Source organism: Ostrea edulis, chromosome 7 (assembly GCF_947568905.1).
Source record: "Ostrea edulis chromosome 7, xbOstEdul1.1, whole genome shotgun sequence".
In the NCBI taxonomy this organism is placed as follows: Eukaryota; Metazoa; Mollusca; class Bivalvia; order Ostreida; family Ostreidae; genus Ostrea; species Ostrea edulis.
The window spans coordinates 63,915,380-63,937,828 of record NC_079170.1 but is presented as its reverse complement, the minus strand read 5'-3'; the positions used below and the strand labels follow the sequence as shown (position 1 = coordinate 63,937,828).

General features: G+C 34.6%; 1 protein-coding gene across 6 annotated transcripts; it reads left to right on the top strand.

The window, feature by feature from the left end:
- Positions 1–5,953: 5,953 nt before the first annotated feature.
- Positions 5,954–21,479, top strand: LOC130048404 (uncharacterized). 6 transcript variants are annotated; one of them, XR_008797177.1, is made up of 6 exons: positions 5,967–6,008; positions 7,115–7,192; positions 10,465–10,518; positions 11,726–11,779; positions 12,794–12,937; positions 16,867–21,479. XR_008797177.1 is itself a non-coding variant. In XM_056145064.1 (2 exons), exons 1-2 carry the CDS (start codon positions 12,363–12,365, stop codon positions 12,870–12,872), a joined length of 402 nt encoding a protein of 133 aa, XP_056001039.1. In that variant the 5' UTR covers positions 11,873–12,362; the 3' UTR covers positions 12,873–12,938. The 6 variants fall into 6 exon arrangements, 1 of the variants encoding a protein (XP_056001039.1); XR_008797179.1 differs by lacking the exon at positions 11,726–11,779 and having other exon boundaries at positions 5,954–6,008; XR_008797176.1 differs by lacking the exon at positions 5,967–6,008 and having other exon boundaries at positions 6,865–7,192.
- Positions 21,480–22,449: the final 970 nt, after the last annotated feature.

Genomic DNA, 22,449 nt, shown 5'->3' with positions numbered 1-22,449 from the left:
TTTAGGAGCATAACAAAGCTTCCTTTTTTAGGGAAGTCGTTGTGTTGTGGCCGAGTGGACTTACGCACTGGTTTGACAATCTTGCTAGGCGGTGGGTGTCGTACGTCGCTGGTTCGACCCCGGGCTGGGGCGAAAATTTTCAGTACCTAGTTGTGATTATTTAGTGCTTTATATATATATATATATATATATATATATATATATATATATATAAATAGAATAAACAGTACACAAAGTTAAAAATTTAACCCAAGCGCTTTCATTTAATAATCCTCAGGCGTTACATTTTAAAATGTAACGCCTGAGGATTATAAAATGAAAGCGCTTGCGTTAAATTTTTAACTTTGTGTACTGTTTATTCTATTTCTTTTAATATTTTATACCGGACACTGTGATTTTTTTTAAAAACACAATTTGGATATATATATATATATATATATATATATATATATATATATGAAACCTTATCTTTTGTTCTAAAATATATACAAGTACACAAATATGGACAGTCTTTGATGAAAAGAAAAAACCAGCAGTATTTTAATTGAAACTCATACAGACGAATCGGGCGATGGAAATAAAAGATTACACATAAATTTAAGAGCAGCATTACTGAATTTTATTGGGACCCACTTTTCGTGGATCATTCCTTAACAAACCCGTTAGATCATGTTATGATTCAATGTAGATATACCACTGCATCAAAGTGGAATTGTAAGATATTAACAAAGTGGAAATCATAAAGGACATAGGTGTGGGTGTGACATATCACACGGTGGATGAGACCGGTGGACAGTGGATGCTTACTCCCCCTAGACACCTGATCCTATCTCTGGTATGTCCGGGGCTCCGTGTTTACCCTACTCTTAATTTTGTATCCTTTATAGGAGTTATGAGTTTGATCACTGTTATACTGGAGTAAACACGAGTGACATTTAAATGTTCCTAACCTCGTATTATGAATTGCGAAAACATTCAGTTTTAAGAGGTTAAAAGATACACATTTAAATGTTCCTAACCTCGTATTATGAATTGCGAAAACATTCAGTTTTAAGGGGTTAAAAGATACACATTTAAATGTTCCTAACCTCGTATTATGAATTGCGAAAACATTCAGTTTTAAGGGGTTAAAAGATACACATTTAAATGTTCCTAACCTCGTATTATGAATTGCGAAAACATTCAGTTTTAAGGGGTTAAAAGATACACATTTAAATGTTCCTAACCTCGTATTATGAATTGCGAAAACATTCAGTTTTAAGGGGTTAAAAGATACACATTTAAATGTTCCTAACCTCGTATTATGAATTGCGAAAACATTCAGTTTTAAGGGGTTAAAAGATACACATTTAAATGTTCCTAACCTCGTATTATGAATTGCGAAAACATTCAGTTTTAAGGGGTTAAAAGATACACATTTAAATGTTCCTAACCTCGTATTATGAATTGCGAAAACATTCAGTTTTAAGGGGTTAAAAGATACACATTTAAATGTTCCTAACCTCGTATTATGAATTGCGAAAACATTCAGTTTTAAGGGGTTAAAATATACACTATCTAAACTCAACGCTTCTGATTTGATCGAGTGATTTTGAAATAGAAGACACACACATGTGCTACTTATTCAGCGACTAAATGTTACAAGTCTGTCAAATTAGATACTTGAACGTAAGACAACCTGATCGCGAAACAAACGGCCGTTGATTAAACTTATATGACGAGCATCCCTTGTTTAATCATAAGACCGGTATTCAGTCTACTTGACGTACTATTTCTGCACTGAACGGAATACCTTCAATAACGCACGTCATCGTTACCAAGAAAACAAAACCAATAAAATATGTCATCTGAATTCTTTATCTTTCTTTGGACGTAGTGATTATATATTAATAAGATGATGTAGTTCTTCATTGAAAATATTTACATTTACGTGGGCTTTGGTGATCAATTCTTCCAACAGTCTGTAGAATTCTCCATGGACACTAACTGTGCTCATTTATTAGCCGACCTGTTTTCATATTCTTATTAGGCAGAAATTTATTCAAAAATATCTTGACGTGGCCTTCAACTCAATATTTAGAATATCGAAGACGTTTTGTCTATTAACAATTTTCATATCATATGCTATTCCGATATATCCGAGTGATCTCGAAATCATCACAAAGTCTGTTCCTCATCTGCTTCATATTGGGATATTCTATTGAACATAGACGTTAACGGCAAACTCGCAACTAAACGTTATGATAAACGGGATGATTTCAGCTCCTCCATCATCAACTGTCCATATTAATGTAATAATATTCCATTATCCCCTGCATATGTTGTGACTGTCTATCACCTGATTCGGTACACGAGGGTGTGTTCTACGTATGATAAATTTCTAAATCGAAGTAAGCTACTGACAAATAAGTTACAAAGATTTCGAAAGTCTCGTTTGATATTATCAATAGTTGTAATGAATTTACTAGCAAATACTACGTTAGATTGAAGGCCTTGTGATCTGTTTCATACTAATTGTTAAACAGTTCTTTACATATTCAATTTGAGTACGGATTACTCCGTTTACCAGATGAAGATAAAATGCTCACAGCGGATGTGACTCGTCAACAGAAAGCTTACTCCTCCTAGGCACCTGATCCTACCTTTGGTGTGTCCAGGAGACCGTGCGTGTCCTACTCATAATCTTGTATTCTTTATAGGATATATGAGATTGGTAACCTTTAATCTTCTCTTTACATGTCAATGAATAGTTTAAGTTACATACATATACATTATAGTGACTGTGATATGATTGATGGCCAAATAATTCTGTTTAGTACCACAGACAACAAACAAGTTTAATACTAAGCAGAATTTCTGTAATATGAGTTATCTTTTGTTTATTGTGAATACAAAATATATTTCATTGAAGGTTGTATCTTGCATTTGCAGGTTGTATCTTATATTCGGAAAGGCAAGGGCTTTTTTGTTACGGTTCTGAACGGAGCATTCGACTCATCTGCTGTTGCATTTTTGATAGTTAAGGTACCTAACATTTCGGAACTTAGATATAGTAATGTAATTTTGATATTATTTGTAATTCACAGTTAATCCTATTTTATTTCTGTTATTTTATGTTGTGATTGGTGGAGGCCAATGTGACTATAACGAAACAGTCTAGTCCTTTATTTGATTTCCTCATATGATAACATAAATTAAGTGAACAGGCTACGATTAGGCATTGGAACTAATGGTGATTTACCACTCTAGTATAGATAATTACATAAAAGATATTCTAAGCTAATAGATCGTTGTGGATTCTGTAACTATATGTAAAATGTTTTCCATATCTAATGTTAGAATATTGATTTTCTTCAGGTGCTTTATCAAAGGGGAATGGAACTGAAACACATATTTTGGGGTATAGCAGCAGTCCAAATTGTTGTTACTTTAACCAATACTTTTCTTCATTGGAAACAAACAGAGGTATATTCGGAAAGGACTACGGCAGAACCTGACAAAACTGATGACAATTTTGAAAATGAAATGCAAACAAATGACAAAGGTAAAGTTACATTTTGAAAATTAAAATGAAATGCGATCAAATAACAAAAGTAACGTTGAATTATGAAAATAAAATACAAACAATTTACGAATGTAAAATTATAAAAATGGATTGTGAACAAATGACAATGTTAAAGTTACGTTCGTTCGGAAAATGAAATGCAAACAAATGACGAAAGAAAATTTAACTTTAGAATTTGATTTTAGACAGCTGGCAATGAATTTAGAATACAACAGTCGCAGGTTTGTTCTCTGCGTTTACTTTGTTGTATATTTCAGATCCCACGTTTGGAGAATCTGTTTGTACCATTCGATTCTTTCTTTACCTGATATGGATATTGGTTCTATGTCTACGATGGATGGCTTACATAGGGTTGGTTAACAGACAATTTTCTGTGGTACTGGAAACTGATTCAATGGGTAGGAGTTCATCATATAACTCAGAATTTTTTGTTTTCTCTGTTTAACATTTTGTTAGAAATATTATTCATGCAAATCAAAGTGAACACTTATTCATCTCATCTTGATTTGTATAAACTCAATTTTGTTTTCATCAAATAAAGTAATTGAAGGAATGGTAAAACAAATAATTGCATGTTTAACAATTTACCTCTATAGTTCTTGCAATGTAGATGTAACATAAAGTAGACGTCTGTTCTGCAATTCCCTTTTTTCTAGTTAGTGAATTCACGAACATACTCTCCTACTTTCTGTTTGGTGGTTTTATCATATCCATCGTTACTGGAGGAATTCTAGTATTCTTGAAGAAATTATTTGAAGGTATGTCATGAGAGTAATGGCTGAATAAAACTCTGAAAAAATGATATGGTAAGTTATATATCAAAATAGCTACTAAAATTTGTCTATCAGAATTGCTACAGCCATAATTGATTATTTTCTCTCTCTCTCTCTCTCTCTCTCTCTCTCTCTCTGTGTGTGTGTGTGTGTGTGTGAGAGAGAGAGAGAGAGAGAGAGAGAGAGAGAGAGAGAGAAAGAGAGAGAATCAGATTACCAGAAGGAGTAAGCATTCCATGTTGGGGGTACACACACCGTGAGTCATCTATCTCTATCAGGAGTACGTAGTAGTCAGTAGTCAAGATTAATCAGTATGTAACATAATAATCTGAAGTAGATAACAAATTTAGTTCGTCATTGAGATTATTTGGAAATTATGTCTTCCACGAGTCTATTGGGTTTCCATGACCACAAATGTTGCTCCTTTATAAGCTGGTTTGCTTTTTTTATTCTATTGAACAGAATTTATCATCTATTCAAAATGTTCTGCATAAGAGGATATATTTTGCTGTGACATTCAACTCAACCTTTAGATGTGTCAATCTATTAACTACACACACATATATATATATATATATATACATACCTATTATAAGACTTCAGCCGACGCAAAATATTTATCGACCACCGTTAGGCAGACGTATAAATTAGGCAGACGTTTTTAAGTCTGCCCAATTTTCTACTTGTAAAATGAAATTATGTATTTAACTTTTGAGTAAAATGTGTTTTCTTTCCTTAAATTTAGAATCTAAACTTTACATTTCGGGCAAAAAGATTTCATTTTATTCATAAAAGTGTAAATTCTAGAGTTGTTAAAAACTAGCGTGTATTATTTTGGCAATATACGTTTCACGACTTGTGTAGACATTTTTCAAATGGGCATCACAAACGAAAGCGGAAATATATTTAAATTTCGTTTGATTTTTTCCTTTTTCTGAACCACTAGGTGTCAGATTATCTAGATTAATATTTTTAAAGATGGTATTTAAACATTTTTAATTTTCCAACACCGTGATTTTTTTGTTGCGTTCTGTTTTGCTGTCATGTTACGGAAATGAACTTCGGGAACCTTCGGAGACACCCGGAAAGGATCCAGCGTCTGCGAAGATATTGTCACGTGTAAGTAAATTTTTCTTATTTTGGTTTCAAAAATGATTTCAAGGCACATTTCTCGCAAAGTATATATTGTTAGGTTTTAGGCTATTACAATTTCCCCTACGAGTACGAGTAACCGCGTTAGTTTTCTTCACTGGGCAGCGAAAGAAGGGTCTACCGTCTCCGAGTATCGATCTCGTCACGCCATGACACACGACTAGGACAATATTTGTCGCGTCGTTTACTATGATTTAGCATTGTTATAAAGGTTTTCTATGATATAGAGAATCCCAAAAATGTGTTGTCATTATACCCTGCACTTAGCGACACAATGCAGGAGACGCCGTGCAGTTTGCAATGCAATATGCATTGTCCTTATTTTGATTGTGTACGTATTGCACCACAGGAACCGGTAGTTTTGTCTGCAATAATTGTAGGGTCTATATTATACCACCCCATTATGTTCCCTACTATTATTACTACAGTCTAAATGACTGGTCCCTGTCAAAGGCGCATCTTTCAAAGATATTGCACTATTGTAAACAATGGAGGAAATTCGAAAGATATAACTACATGTATTTCTCACCAATTTATGTTGTCCCTTTTTACGTTTTTCATTTTCATGTTTTAGGAATCTTAGCTAAATGTGTCATTACCACATAATACTAATTTATCCACGTTTTAAAAATATCTTGTCCCACAGGGCTTGAAGCTAACTTTTTATGTCACCAGTCCAGTCGGACTGATGGGGTATAATTTCAACCAGTCCGCAGAAAATTTTACCAGTCCAACAGAGTTTTCCAGAAATAATTAAACATATTTCATTAATGTTATTAAAATGAAATTAAACTCAATATGTCTCAGATAATATTGTATTAAACACTTAAATGTGGGATTTATATTTATGAATCAGATTCGTCTGATATCTACAGATCAAAGCATGCCAAATGTGTGTATAAAATTTCATAAGTATATTTTCCAAAATGATGCTTTAGAAAATTAACCAGTCCCATCGGACTGACTAGAACAAATGTCAGTCAGTCCGCCAGACTTTTAACCAGTCACAGACTGGCGGGCATATGTTAATTTCGAGCCCTGGTCCCACTGATTCAATATTGAATTGCCGATATGGTTCCTGTGACTGCATATGCTTTTCTATAACTTTCTACTAAGATATTAAGTTCTTGATAATTTCTTCTGTGGAAAAATTGTTTAATTTTGGGACATAAAAAGTGATGTACCTCTTGCCAAACGTGCCAATTACATGACATCTGTCATGTTTTTCATAATTCCTGTGGAAAACCAGGTTAGAATAGGTCCTCAGTACCCCTTGCTTGTCGTAAGAGTTGACTAAATGGGTCCTTCAGACAAGTCCGCAAAAACAGAGGCCCCGTGTCACAGCATGCGTGGCACATTAAAGCTCAAAGGGCGTAAGCACCAAGCATAGGCCTTTAAATACTGCAGCCCTTTACCGCAATGGTGATGCATGTCTCCATATGAGTGAAAAATTCTTGAGGGGGGCATTAAACATATACAATTAATCTTCAAGGAGTAGGAGTAATTATTGCTCTTAGAGATTTATAAAAGAAAACAAATCATGTAATAAGAATTTATGACATTTTTTTTTCTGCATCCAAAATGAATGCATGTTATGATGTACACATATTTTTTATTGTTTTAGAGGAGGAAAGTGTCGATTGGGTTAAGACTGATCTGTACAAAAGTGGCTTTTCTGTTGGACACATTTCTAAATACAATGGTAAGCATATTGAGTTCCTATAATTGATAATAGATAGTAAATGATTAAAATATACCATTCTGATTTATTTTAACACTGGGTACATGCATGGGTTTTTAGTGAATGATATAATGAATTATATATTTATTCTAGAGTGATACAAAATGCAATCAAAACATGACCTATAATAATCTATCTATTGATTATATTATGGATATCATGAACTATTTAGTATTGTTATAATATATTACCTAGATTTAGAAAGAAGTAAAGTGTACAAATATGGGTTGCATTAAAATGCACTCTAAATCCAGTGGAGATGTAGGCTTAATTAGACTAGAGTTCTAAGGGTTTAATGGTCCACTGATTTGTTTATTTTATCTACCAGTTGGTAAAGGGCGATAACTCCTATCCTGGCATTCCTCTACTGTATGTCTTATACAAAGATTTCCCTAATATCAACTATCAGTTTATACATACCATATGTGTCCTATTGAGCACCCCGGGTGCTTAGAAAATTGAAGGGGGGGGGGGGTTATTTAGTACTCTATGCTGAAATATTCCCATTAAATATACACATAAATTTTATTTCATTTTTTTAACACTAATAATTAATCCATTCTTGTCTATATTAAAATATACAGTAGTAGCTATTACTTTCAATTTCACTTGGTACCGTTTGTGTCAAAGACTAATACCACGTACGATTTACTAAACTTTCGGTTTCACTTTCGCAGCACAACTATGGCCGAGTATGAATATAGTTATGGGATTTCGTGTTTACAGGGATATCTATAATCTGGGATCCATTCCAGGGAGAAACTCTTGAAAAAAAAATAGAAATTAACAATCCTATGCATAAATATGCGATTGCTGTTGTAAAGGACGGTGCAGTAGTTGGACACATGCCTCGAAAAATAAGTAAAGTTGTAGCATTCTTTTTAACAACATGGGGGGGGGGGGGGGGGGGGGGGGGGGGAGGGGGGGGGGGCTTTGAAATGCATTGTAAAGGGGAAACTATCAGTACTCCTAAGATACCGGTATTGGTGAACTAGAGATACCATGTATTATGAAATTCAGTGCGGAACAAAGAGATTGCTAGAAAGATTAAAAACTCTGTTATCAAAAAGGTGAGTAGTACTGTATTTCAAAGGAGGGGGGGGGGGGGGGGCGCTTAATTTTTGAGAGTTGAAAAAAGGCCCTGGGGTGTTTTTAGGGGTAGGGGCACTCAATAGGTCAAATATTTATAAATAAACTGTTTTTCTATACTGTTGACATTAAAAATTTGTCATTTTAATACATTTTTCTCATGTTTTATTACTCTGCTTTACGAAAATGTGTGGTTTTCTGATGTTGACCTATACTTCTGTTCTTATATGTTTGACATCTTAAAAAAGGTGGCAACATATACATTTGCTTTGGTTATTAATAAAATCAAAGTATACCGAGTGGAAATTAATACAGTGTTTCCAATTTCAACCATTAGTATTGATGAGTCGCATAAGGGTAGAGCTACCTTGAATCTGCATAAATGGTATTAAACATGCAGTATGCAGGTATACATTCCACTGATTTCTTGTTCAGTGTTCAGGTTGTGATTGCTGACTTTATGTTTTCCTAGTGTGTGTTTTACATAAAATCTTGTCTAAAGTATGCATGTACTTGCAGAAAAATTAATTTAAAACAACCCGTTTTATAATAGTTAACAAACACACACATGTACATAGCCGGGCCTCCAAAAATGGAAAATGCAGATGCTTGGATATGTTTTGGTAGATGATTGAAATGGAATTCAAAAATAAAATGTTGATAAATAAAAAAAAAAATTATTGGCTAAGAAAAAGTGACAATGTTGAAAGTACTAAGGGCACAAACAGCATCTGTGTACATGTGTGTGTACAAATGTATACTGTCCTCCTAAGAGGGGTAACATATATACATGTAAATTAAAATGGAGAATATGACATGGAGACAAAGACAAAAAGGACTTTAAATCTTGTGTGTTTTTGGGGATTGTAGCCAAAACTCTTGCATATCCAGGGTTTGACATTTACTTTTTTGAGCACTCGACCAGTCGGCTACTTCAAATGATTTTTACTAGACCTGACTTTATATCCACTAGCCCTGACAAACTTTCCAGAAAAAAAACCTGATAGTTTGAACTTTCTCCATATTTTAAAAATACTTCATTTAAATGACAAACGTTAAGTTTGAACCAAAACGTCTCAAAAATATCTTAAGTCTCGTCACGCGTCATTCAATATTTGATTTTCAAACACGTTTTCTGTTTCTTTAAATTCTACCCGGCACGGGTATTCTTTAGTCTATTTAGTATAAAATGACCTCAACCGGCTTTTTATTTATTTTATATTTCATAAGCCCTGCTTTGTTTCTTCCTAACCTTTTCTTTTTTCTCCTGGGACGTCTTTCCTTGAGGACGAGAAGTCGTATTTAATGCCTCGTTCACACGGATGCGCATCAAATTTTACTTCGCATCAAATATCGAATTAAATAGCGTTCACACTGCGGTAATATTTAATGCGAAGTAAACTAATGCGCATTAAAGTTGTATGCATCTCTATTAAAGGGTACGCGAAAAAGAATAGACTATGTTATTGAAAATTATTTTTATAGATATTTTAATGAATATTGTGTAAATTATCATTTTGCTTAGTTTTTCGTACAAAACTGACATTAGTATATATAGCTGACCATGGGTATGATGCATGTGACCCAAATTTGCCATTACGCATGCGTGTACATTTAATGCGAATTAGCTTCGCTTAGCGTTCACACGGAGCTAATGCGAAGTAAATTTAATTCGCATTAAATCGCGATGTCAATTTTAATTCGAAGTAATCTAATGCGCATTAAAATCTCCGTGTGAACACGATTCAGATTTAATTCGCATTAACTTACGTAATTCAAATAAACTGTTTAAAATCAACATCGAGTAGATGTCGTAAAACATCACTACCGACCGCTACTTATTTATTAGAACTTAAAATAGATTATTCCATCACATGGTTCAAGATTGCTTGCAAACTCTTTACAGTTATTTTCTTTTAGTTAAGAATAAAATATCATACGGTTTAAAGTAAAGTTTCTTGTTTATTTTTTTAACACAACCAGTCGGACTAGTAAATCGACATTTTACCCGACCGGACCTATCATTTAGTAGACTCGGTCGGTCGGACGTGCCTTAGTGTCAAACCCTGATATCATCGCAACATTACTGTGTTAAAATGCATTATGTACATGTATGTGTTTGATGTGTAAAATTTTGTCTCTAGGAGAAACAATCCTGCACATCATTTGTGGAAATGGAAGAGTTAGAGGCAGAACAGGTAGGGAACATAATTTTTATCTAAGATTATATATCACCATCACATTGCAACAGTCTCTTTGAAATCAATCAGAAGTGACAATTGGTGATCAATGACAAGTCTACCTAAAGTAGAAAATGTATATACATGTATATATGCATATATATTATAAGCATGTATGTTTTGGAAGATGAAATATATGGCATTGAAAAAATATGTTAATGATATTAAGTAAAATAGTATTGTTCCTTAGGTTGCCGCTTAGAAAAAGTTACAATGTTGAAAGTGCCAAGGACACAAGGGGTGTCTGTAATTGTATGTGTGCAAGTGTATATTGTCCTCCTAAGTGGGGTAACATATATACATATAAAATAAAATGAGGTCCTCCTAAGATGGGTAACGTATAAGATAAAGTGGAGAATATGACACAGAGACAAAAACTAAAAGAACTTTTAATTAAATCTTGTATGTTTTAGGAGATTGTAGCCAAAGCTCTTGCTTATCATTGTACCATTACTGTGTTAAAACCTGTATTATTATACCCCAGTATGAGAATTCTATGCAACGCGTAATCTGATTGGTCTAGACGGTCACATGCCAGGGATAACAAAACTTCATATCTCCCTCTCAAACATCATATCTCCCTATCATATTTACCGCTTGGGCAGCCTCGTGCATTTTCCATAAAGTTAATGTCAAAGACGACGAAATGTATTGTGACGTCACAATAAGTCCGAGTCATTCTACTTCCATAATTCGTAAGGCACAAAATATGCGGGTCTCTGATACACAGTTAAATCGCCTGGTTTTGGTTGATACAAAAACAAGCAAGTAAATCAGCATTCAAGGAGAATGGTAAAACAAAAACTGGTTATCATATCACTCTATTTCGCAGTTTGTACCATCTAATTCGTTGAGACGCGGTGTTACCGTTAGGGCAATCTCAGCTACATACATGTACAATGTATAGATGAGCGGACTCCAATCTCAAATGCAATTTTGTGGTCTTGCTTTGTTTCGGTATAATAAACAATTTATTGCATGAATGTTCAGGAGATATGAAGATTTATTCACCCAAGAAAAATCATATTCCCCTCGGGCGTTGCCCTCGGGGAATAGGATTTTTCTTGGGTGAATAAATCTTCATATCTCCCTCACTATCATGCAATAAATGTATAATATGCATTATGTACATGTATGTGTTTGATGTGTAAAATTTTGTTTCTAGGAGGAACAATCATGAACATCATTAGTTGAAATGGGAGAGTTAGAGGCAGAACAGGTAGGGAACATAATTTACATCTAAGGTTATATATCACATATCACCATTACATCACAACAGTCTGCTTGAAATGAATCTTTTAAAAATTAAAAAAAAAATCAAGGAGAATAACCATATAAAGTTCAAAGACTAATTCCAGTTATTAGTCCCCTACCGGTTTATAAAACGAAAGTCAAGTGGATTTTAGGTTTCCTCTCTGTCCGTCTCTCTGTCAATCAGTCTGTCCCATTGGTTTTCCAGATATTTTTGCATAATGCTTGTGAGAATTCATTGAAACTTGTAGTGCAGTAACTACAGATTGAGTTCAAGTTTCATATCTTTTGATGCATAAGTGTGAAAGAAATTAATTTTTATATTGTTATGTCTTTGTATTGATCGAGATTGGGATGTGTTCCAATGGAAGGGCTGTAAAAGTAGGACAACTGAATAGATCGAGGCTGGGGTTGTGTAAATAATATTTTAATTAATTCCACATTTCAAATTCATTAATCGCAAAAGGGAAATATCAATAACTAGTGATCCTAATTGTTTGCGAACAATTAGAGGGCTTCCCACCTTCTACCGGTTTTTCAGTAGTGTTCAAATGCTAAACAATTTGATTTGGATAGAAAAGAAATTCAAATTTGCCGCCTTGAGTGTTGAAGTGTTGGAGATTGAGGCCTTGGTTTCGCACGATAGTACCGGTCAAATATTTGAAAAAAAAGGGGTGTGGGTGTTGGATAGCCGGCACATATCGGGTAAAAGTGTAATAGGACTTGTGCAGGTGTTTGGGGGTGACTTTAGACCTGTTAGATATGATATTTGGAGGTGTAAAGAAACCGGAAGTGACATTTTCAGAGATTACACATGTAGTGCTGACACTCTGCTCATGCATGCTGGGACTATGAGCCTCATGTTGAAAAGATGGTAGGAGTCTGTGCACTTTACCGTGTGTGTAATGGATTGTGGAATTTCATATACAGTTTGTAATTGCTCATCCTATGTGTTCTAATTCATGGAGAAAATGTCTTTCAGTCATTTCACCCAAGGAGGCATGCATATGGATTTAGGCTGTGAAAAAGAACCCCAAACAAAATGGCGGCTGGTGAATTAAAAAAAGTTTCTGAGTGTATGATCTGAACGGAGAATAGGAATACTGCATCCCATCTGACCCTGCAGGTAAGTGTTTATTTGTTTACAATGACAGTCGGGATGGAATGTCAATGAGTTCAACTGTCGAGTAAAGTTGCATCATCATTATCATAAAAAAAACAACAACTGAACTTAGTCTTTATGTTGATGCAGGCAGACATTGATGGAATCTGGCACATGTTTTTTCATGAATGCAAATGGAAATATTTGATTTACAAGACAGTCAAGAAATGGAGAAAATGGGTGTAGGTCAGATGTGTATGTGTAGGTCAGATTAGCTAGAATCCTGTTGTTGGGCATGTGACCGGTCAAAATGGTGTAAACAGCTGATCTAACATACATATCACTTGAAGGGTGGGGGATTTCTTCCTTTGGGACGACAGTCGTGATGTGTGGGTTTGCCTTGCTTGTGGAGACTGGCCCCTTGATGTGTGGCCTTGACCTTTGACCTTGGCCCACGTTCAAGGTCAAACCTCGAAAACTCCATGAGAGGGAAAGCTTGACCTTGACCTCATTTTGAAGGTCAGAGAGGTCACGGGGCTTTGCACAAGTGGTTCCGCGTCTAACTAGATCTGTGAAAAAGTTGTGGGCTCGAATGACAATGTCAGAGACTTTTGGGGGCGAGAATCATGCTTCAGGGTTCTCGGTTTCCCTCGGTCAACTTCTCTGTGCGAAAGTTTTATTGTGAATTTGTCGAGGAAGGTCTCGCATCTCCACGACTTTCGGTCTAGTAGGAGTAGCGATAACAGGGTTTTCAATGTGAGTCGCCGACATTCGCAGTGTGGTCAAAGTTTTAGAGTTGTAATTCATGATATCGAGACCTATCGAAAATTCCTTGCTGACCCATGTGATATTTCGTTGCTATGTGAAGTGGGAAAAAGGGTGTAAAAAGTGCCATTTTCTCGCCATTCTGGATGACCTTTTACCTTGACCTACTTTTCAAGGTCAAGGTCACCCAACCCATTTCAGTGTGTTCCGTCTCTCTACGACGAATACTTTAGGAGTCGTCAATTTTTTAGGTATAAATCGTGAAACATAGGGGGGCATTAACTCCTTTTAACGGTCAGCTAATCCCTTCATTTAAAGTTCTTCGATTCTACTAATTGACCTGTAAAGGTTTCATCCTCCTATCATTTACGGTTAAAAAGTAGTAACGATAACAATGATTTCTGCCAAAGGTCAGATAACTCCATAAGGGGCCAAAGTTCCATGACGCAGGTTGAAATGTATTAGTTTCTCAAGAAGTGCTATATCATGAACTTTAAAGTTTTTCGATAAGTCTGAAGACGAAAAAAGTTTTTGAAGGCAGGAAAATAATAAACAGAACAATAACAATAGGACTTCCCACAGAAAGATGGAAAGCCCTAAAAATATGAATGAAATCTGTTAATCACACAAGTATTTTTCTGTACTCGGTGAGAGAGGTCTGAAAATTATAGAGTTTTGAATAAGATTATTTCATTCCTGAAAAAAAAACTATACGAGACAACTGTATGAACTGTGAAATATCAAACTATTATACTAATATTCAATACTGGTATTAAACATGGTAGCATGTAGGGGTGCAACGATACGCTTGCCTCATGATACGATACATTGTATGATACAGACTTGACAATACAATACGTATCATGATACTTTTAACATGCTACAAGTGTATCAATATGAATGATAACTAATGAACAATTACACTGGTTTTAGTATCATTTAATTGCACCTTACTGTTACAACTGCATGTCCAAAATGCTCCCATATTTGGGATTAATGGTTCACAGGGCGAGAAATATTTCACTGGCACCACATTTTTCCATTTCCGGAAACCATCTTTATTTGGACAGGGTGTATTATGGTAACCATCGTCCGTTTGTCTGTCTAGACCTTTTGGGCAAGATACATACTGAACCGTAACATCTAGGATTTTGCAACTTGGTACATTTGATCACCATAATGAGAGGAAGATGCCTAACATTTTTCAAGGTCAGAAATCAAAGGTTAAGGTCGTAGTATCACTAAGTAGGAAAACTTTGTGGGCAGGATACAGACCAAACCATAAATTCCAGGATATTGCAACTTAGTACATTCGATCACCATGATGAGAAGAAGATGTCTATTGTTTTTATACCCCCCGCAACAAGTTGTGGGGGTTATACTGGAATCGGGTTGTCCGTCTGTCTGTCCGTCCGTCCGTCTGTACACGCAATGGTTTCTGGGCTCTAAAGCATTATCCTTTCCACCTACCGTCACCATATCATATGTATGGACTACCCATGGGATGAAGATGTTCCCTATCGATTTTGGGGTTAAAAGGTCAAAGGTCAAGCGCACTGGACATCGAAGTAGCAATATGGTTTCCGGGCTCTAAAGCGTTATCCTTTCCACCTACAGTCACCATATCATACATATGGACTACCCATGGGATGAAGATGTTCCCTATCGATTTTGGGGTCAAAAGGTCAAAGGTCACACACACTGGACATCGAAGTAGCAATATGGTTCGGTTTGTCATGCCATTTGTTTTTACACTCAGAAAAGAGGTAGTGTATACCTATTACCAACACCCTTTGGGAGATTGGGGTAAGCGGGGGGTATTCGTAGTGAGCATTGCTCACAGTACCTCTTGTTCAAGGTCAAGTTCACAGTATCACTTAGTAGGAAAACCTTGTAGGCAGTATACAAACTGAACTGTTGGGGCTAAGACTGTCAAACTTGGTACACATACACCTTTTGCCAAGTGGAGAATATCGATTGTTTCTCAAGATCAAAGGTCAAGATAGTAGTAGCAGGATAAAGACTGAACCATTGGAGCTGGTACCATCAAACTTGGTACACATACACTTTATGCCAAATAAAAATATTACATAGAGAGTACATGATTGATCTGTTTTTATGATGCAAAGAAAGTATGTCACACTCTGACATTAATTGCTGATACTACTTGAAGCCATGTTCTACAAATCATAGTGTAAGGAAACACCTTATATTAGCTTTTCACGGGCATATTATGTACCATTGGTGGTACTCTTGTTACAACATACATGTAATCTTAAAGCCAAATTGGACAGTTCAAATTAATCCAGATCGAGAATACCAAACTGCGGTATAGTGTAAAATATCGTGAATCGAACCGTTGCATAATATTTCAGTGATATACCGTGTCTTGGTTAATCGTTGCACCCTTTGTGACATGATACCAATGTATTTAGTCACAGTTCAAGGGAGGGGGGATGTATTCTTCTGTTCATGAGTTGAAATCAATCTAACCTTGCATTTCCAGTACTATCCACCGCTACTATATCAAGTGAGCAGCTAATGAATCGATCTTTGCATACATGTACTAATAACAAAGTTTAATATTGTATGTGATAATTTAACGCAATCTCAGGAAAACAGGGGGGGGGGGGGGGGGGGGGCTACATGTTGCTGCATGTATATGTACATTTCTGGAGATATATTTATAAATAATTTATTGTGATTAATTATATCATTTCATAGCGGTCGGTTATTATAACTCAAGAAAATCTTATAAAGTAAATATCCATACAAGTGCATACAGTGTAGGAAATATACTTTTTCTTTTGTTTTTATCTCTGCTACCAAACATCAGAAATTTAATCCAATAACTCATGTTTTAGTACAAGGATATTCACTTGCAACATTCTGAAAAATAATTTTTAAACCAGGCATATATTTTTATATCAGAAATGAGTCGTCTTTAGTGATCACTAATTTGTATACAAGAGTTTCCCAAGTGACGTATAATTTTCGTAACTTCTTTTTCTGAAGAGTTCCAAAATTTTCTAGTTCTGATATCCCATATTTACCTTTTAATAACATATAGATTATGTAATGTAGTTATATCAATTCAGATTTCGGGAAAGTCATCTTTTTGAAAGTGCTAAGCATATTGTACAGACACTTAAGTGTGATAAATGTAGTACATGTATATAATATTACAGGAAGAAAGACCTCTGGCAAAGACAAGAACAAAGGAGGGAGAACATTTCTGGAAATTTATGAAATCTTCAGTGTGTTTGGACACAGGAGCTATGATATCCATTCTGGTTGCCTCGGGATCGATTTTTGTGAATATAGAAAAGTGGAAATTCAAATGTTGGTTATTTTACACTTTAAAAGTGCTTACTGCTTAGTCCAATATCTTGATTAATCTAGTCTTTTATGATTTTTCAGGCAAATTAAATCTCCAACACATGTATACATTTTTGATAAATTACCCCAAGGACCCTATATTTTTTCAAAAGCAATATATATCTGAAGTAAATAAAACCATTTTTGTTGGGTCACACAATGAATAGAAATGTAGTGCTTATATCATGGAATTTCTGTAAACAGATGATATCTTTTACAGTTTTTAGCTCACCTTAGCCAAAACCTCAAGTAAGCTTTTCTGATCAAAATTTGTCCGTTGTATGTCGTCGTCATAAACTTTTCACGTTTTTAACTTCTTCTTAAGAACCGTTGGCCAATTTCAACCAAACTTGTCACAAAGCATCCTTGGGTGAAGGGCTTTTAAGTTTGTTCAAATTAAGGGCCATGTCCCGTTCAAAGGGAAGATAATCACAAAAATGCAAAAATAGGGTGGGGTCATTTAAAAACCTTCTTGTAAAGAACCACTGGACCAGAAAAGCTGAAATTTACATGAAAGTTTCCTGATATAGTGCAGATTCAAGTTTGTTCAAATCATGGCCCCCGGGCATTGGATGGGGCCACAATAGGGGATTAAAGTTTTACATACTGATATATAGGATGACTCTTTAAAAATCTTCTTCTCAAGAACCACTGAGCCAGAAAAGCTGAGATTTACATGAATGCTATCTGACAATGCAAATTCAAGACTGTTCAAATCATGGCCCCTGGGGGTATGATGGGGTCACAATAGGGGGATCAAAGTTTTACATGCAAATATATAGGAAAAATGTTTAAAATTGTTCTTCTCAAGAACAACTGGGCCAGAAAATCTTAGATTTACATGAAAGCTTCCTGACATAATGCAGATTCAAGTTTGTTCAAATCATGGCCCCTGGGGGTATGATGGGGCCACAATAGGGAATCAAAGTTTTACATACAAATATATAGGAAAAATATTTTAAAATCTTCTCAAGAACCACTCAGCCAGAAAAGCTGATATTTACATGTAAGCTTCCTGGCATAATTCAGATTCAAGTTTATTCAAATCATGGCCCCTGGGGGTATGATGGGGCCACAATAGGGGATCAATGTTTTACATGCAAATATACAGGAACAATCTTTAAAAGCTTCTTCTCAAGAACCACTGGACCAGAAAAGCTGAAATTTACATGAAAGCTTCCTGACATAATGTAGATTCAGGTTTGTTCAAATCATGGCTCCTGGGGGTATGATGGGGCCACAGTAGGGAATCAAAGTTTTACATACAAATATATAGGAAAAATATTTTAAAATCTTCTTCTCAAGAACCACTCAGCCAGAAAAGCTGATATTTACATGTAAACTTCCTGACATAATGCAGATTCAAGTTTGTTCAAATCATGGTCCCCGGGGGTTTGATGGGGCCACAATAGGGAATCAAAGTTTTACATACATATATATAGGAACAATCTTTAAAAGTCTTCTTCTCAAGAACCACTGGACCAGAAAAGCTGAGATTTACATGAAAGCTTTCTGATATAATGCAGATTTAAGTTTCTTCACAGGAAAAATCTTTAAAAATCTTCTCAAGAACCACTGGACCAGAAAAGCTGAAATTTATATGAAAGCTTCCTGACATAAAGCAGATTCAAGTTTGTTCAAATCATGGCCCCTGGGTGTTGGATGGGGCCACAATAGGGTATCAAAGTTTTACATACTAATACATAAGGAAAATCTTCTTCTCAAGAACCACTCAGCCAGAAAAGCTGATATTTACATGAAAGCTCTCTGACATATATTTCAGTTTGTTAAAATAATGGCCCCCAGGGGTAGGATGGGGTCACAAGGGGGATCAAAGTTTTACTCACAAATATATAGGGAAAATCTTTAAATATGAGCTAAGATGACTAAGGTGAGTGATGTGACCCTTGGGCCTCTTGTTTAAAGCCTTTCATAATTACCAAATTTAAAAAATGGTCTGAAACTGGAAGGTACAAACGAATCCATTACCATTTTGAATATTCATAACCTAGTATGTTCTGTTGACATGTTTTGTTTAGAATTTTGTTCAGAGAAATGTAATTCAAATGATCACAAAATATACACTGTCATTGGTTTTGGTATACATATAAAAGGTAAATCCTGGTTTGCCATGTTCATAATATATGTCATGCAATAAGACTAAGTGCTCTGTTGTTTAAACTGTATTGTTATAGGATTTTCGTTTAGTGTTTATGACTATCTCATGTGAGCATTACTGCCTATGATATTTTCTCTTTCAATATAATTTTTTTGAAAATATGTTGATAAATGACCACTACAGTTTAATTCATATGTATACTATCTGAGTTCAGAATGTTCTCTTGTGTTTTGTCTTATTGAGATGATATATTGTGCTCTTTGACTTAATGATGCTGCTTTAAGGCATAATTGTTGCACCTATAGTGTATTCATTTTCAAATGTATTGAAATATAATGTTTGATAATAATGAGGCAATGCTATACTTGTTAGGGTAGTAATGCACCGGTAATTCAAATGTACATTGATGTCTTACCCGATTGTTTTTATTTTGTTACAATTTTGGTTTTTGATAAGAATTTTAGGTCACATAGGTAATCTCTGGTGACCTGTCTTCTGAGTAAATTCAGGTAACAATTGAACATGTTGTAAGAAAAACGTATGCATAGTCAGATAGAGGAGGAAGGCCTTTACTAAAAATGTAGATGTTGTAATCCATGGGGTAGGGTTTCTGACTCTGGGGTAAGACCAAACTTGGTATACATAGTGAATATGTGTTAAAGGCATAGGATCTATCTTTTATCCCAAAAATGACATCACGATATTTTGCAAGAAGAACTCCAAAAAAACAAATTTGTAGTATTAATTATGAGTTATCTATAGCTGCAGCGCTTTGAAATTTAAGTCATTTTGACGTTTTAGCCCTATTTAAAAATTTTGTCAGGAGGACAATATATTAAACTGGTACCCCACTGATTGGTGGCTACACACAAACAAGAGATGCGAAATCAACAAGGGTACCAGTTTAGACAAATGAGAACAGGGAATTATTTTGTAATTACTATCGTTATCCAATGTGTTTGTAAACATTCTGAAGAACTTTGTGTAATTTTCTAGTTAATATGATCTTAAATTTCGCCACCTTTTTGGAACATGCAACATTTCACCAATATCTTAGACCCTATGCCTTTAAGGTAATTCCACCCCTGTAGAATTATAGGTTCAATCTTATATTTGATTAATGGTTATCTTAGTAACTAATAAAAATGATAAGATAAGTATGTTGCAGCATTGATAAAAAGATTTATCAATTAGCACGCATATACCTGTTACTGATGTCAGAAAATTACAATTTTCCTTAAATACATTTCATTATCACAAAAACTTGTTAAAACGATATAATGGTATTCATAACAATTTCATGAAACTGTTTCTTAAAAAAAATATACAAATATGTTTGTGAAAAGTAAAGGAAATCTATGCATAAAAAATTGATAAATAATTTAATGAAAAAGGAGTTATTACCCTTGGATTCGGTATTTCGAAACTCATACGTGAGTTTTGAAATATTTTATGGTTAACAAGATTATTTACAATAACTATTGAAAAAGACTTCAACAAAATTTATGTTCCCATCATGCATAAATCTTATCAAATCATTGACTTTGCGAAAGCTTATGACATCACAGGAGAGTGGAAATACGTTACACAATTATAAAATATCTTTTTTAAAGGTTGATGTTAACATGAAACTAAATTAATATGTGGTAGTCCTTAACCAAAATTGTAAAATTCATGATTTCCTGGACAAGGGTTTAGTTTCCAGGATGAGGCCAAGATTATAGTAGCAACTATTGTCTTTATTGTGATATGGTCAATAACCAAATGCATGCTTATTAGAAGCAGAAAAGGATATACGAAAGTGGTGATTTACACAACCCCAGGGTTTTGTCTGTACACAGGTCCAAAGTAGTCATATTATTTAATGTTGTATATATAACGTCTCCATATTAGTGAAATATTCTCGAGAGGGACGTTAAACAATACCCAATCAATCATCTGGACTGTATAGGCACTTTCAGGGCATTTAAGTTTTATGAACACATCTTTTATTCTGTTTTGTATGTTAGGATTTAATTTAGGTATGCAGAACAGGAATTTTTCTCAAGATTTCATAATGCTTGGGGCTAGTGATACTTTTAATTAATTCCCATGTACCCAATAAGGCATGTGGGCCTTTTATTTCATGAAATGCATTAAATTCTGATTGATATCTCTTTTGTAATTTTTCATAAAATCGATGAAAATCCTATATGTTTTATTAATATTTGACTAGCAACCATACTTGAAAATGATTTGTATACCATGCCAGTTTTTGTTACAAAGTAACAATTATATAATGAATAAATTTCATGTTAAAGTTAACTTTTAAATTGTCTTTTATGTACTGTTTTGAAAGTAATTATTTTGTATAACAGTATTCGTGTACAGTGCAGATGGTGGTTATTTTAATGAATGCGAATAACATGATCAAAGTTAATTAATATTGCTATGGATAATTTATAGGACTCTGTAAAGATTATAAATTAGTCAAAATTGCTGAAGAAAAACTGGTTGAATAGATAGAGATTTAGCAGAGGCAAATGTTCTACAATATTTTGTGGAAATTGAATGGATATGCATTGTCAGGTATAATTTCAGTGATAGCAAACTTGAATACTTAAATCGTATTCTAAGATAGGTTGTCCCAAAAAACAGTAGCCACACAAAGGTTATAGATGTTTGGAAAATTGACCGGTATTTCATCTGTGCTGGAAATCAATCGCATGCAGTTTTTGCATAATTGTAGTTTAAATGCCGTCTCTCTAAAGTCTTCAGCTGGTTTGGAAAATACTGTTCACCTTCTGGTGGAATTGTATAAATTTATATGAATATACAATGTCTGCCCAAGGCCTACTGCGCATATAAAATATATTGTCTACCTTACGATGGAATTGTATAAAATTATATACAATGTCTGCCTAAGGATTACTACGGATATCTGAAAACTTAGGCAGACATCATAAATTGTATATCTTTCATTCTTGGTATATTATCTTTAATTGGTTTGAAAATTACAAATGGGGTGATAGCTAAACAAAATGATCGAATGCATGATGAAAAATGTTGAAGTTTAAACATGGACTATATATGTCTGCCTAAGTATGATTTTATGGATGTGCCTGCCTAATGCTGAAAGCAGATATATATATATATATATATATATATATATATATATATATATTTCGATTCGATAGATTCCATCTAAGTCAATATTAACGATGCATGTACCTCACCTCCATCGGCGCCTTCATAATGTATTCATAATTGATTCTGTCTGACCAAACTGATTGAG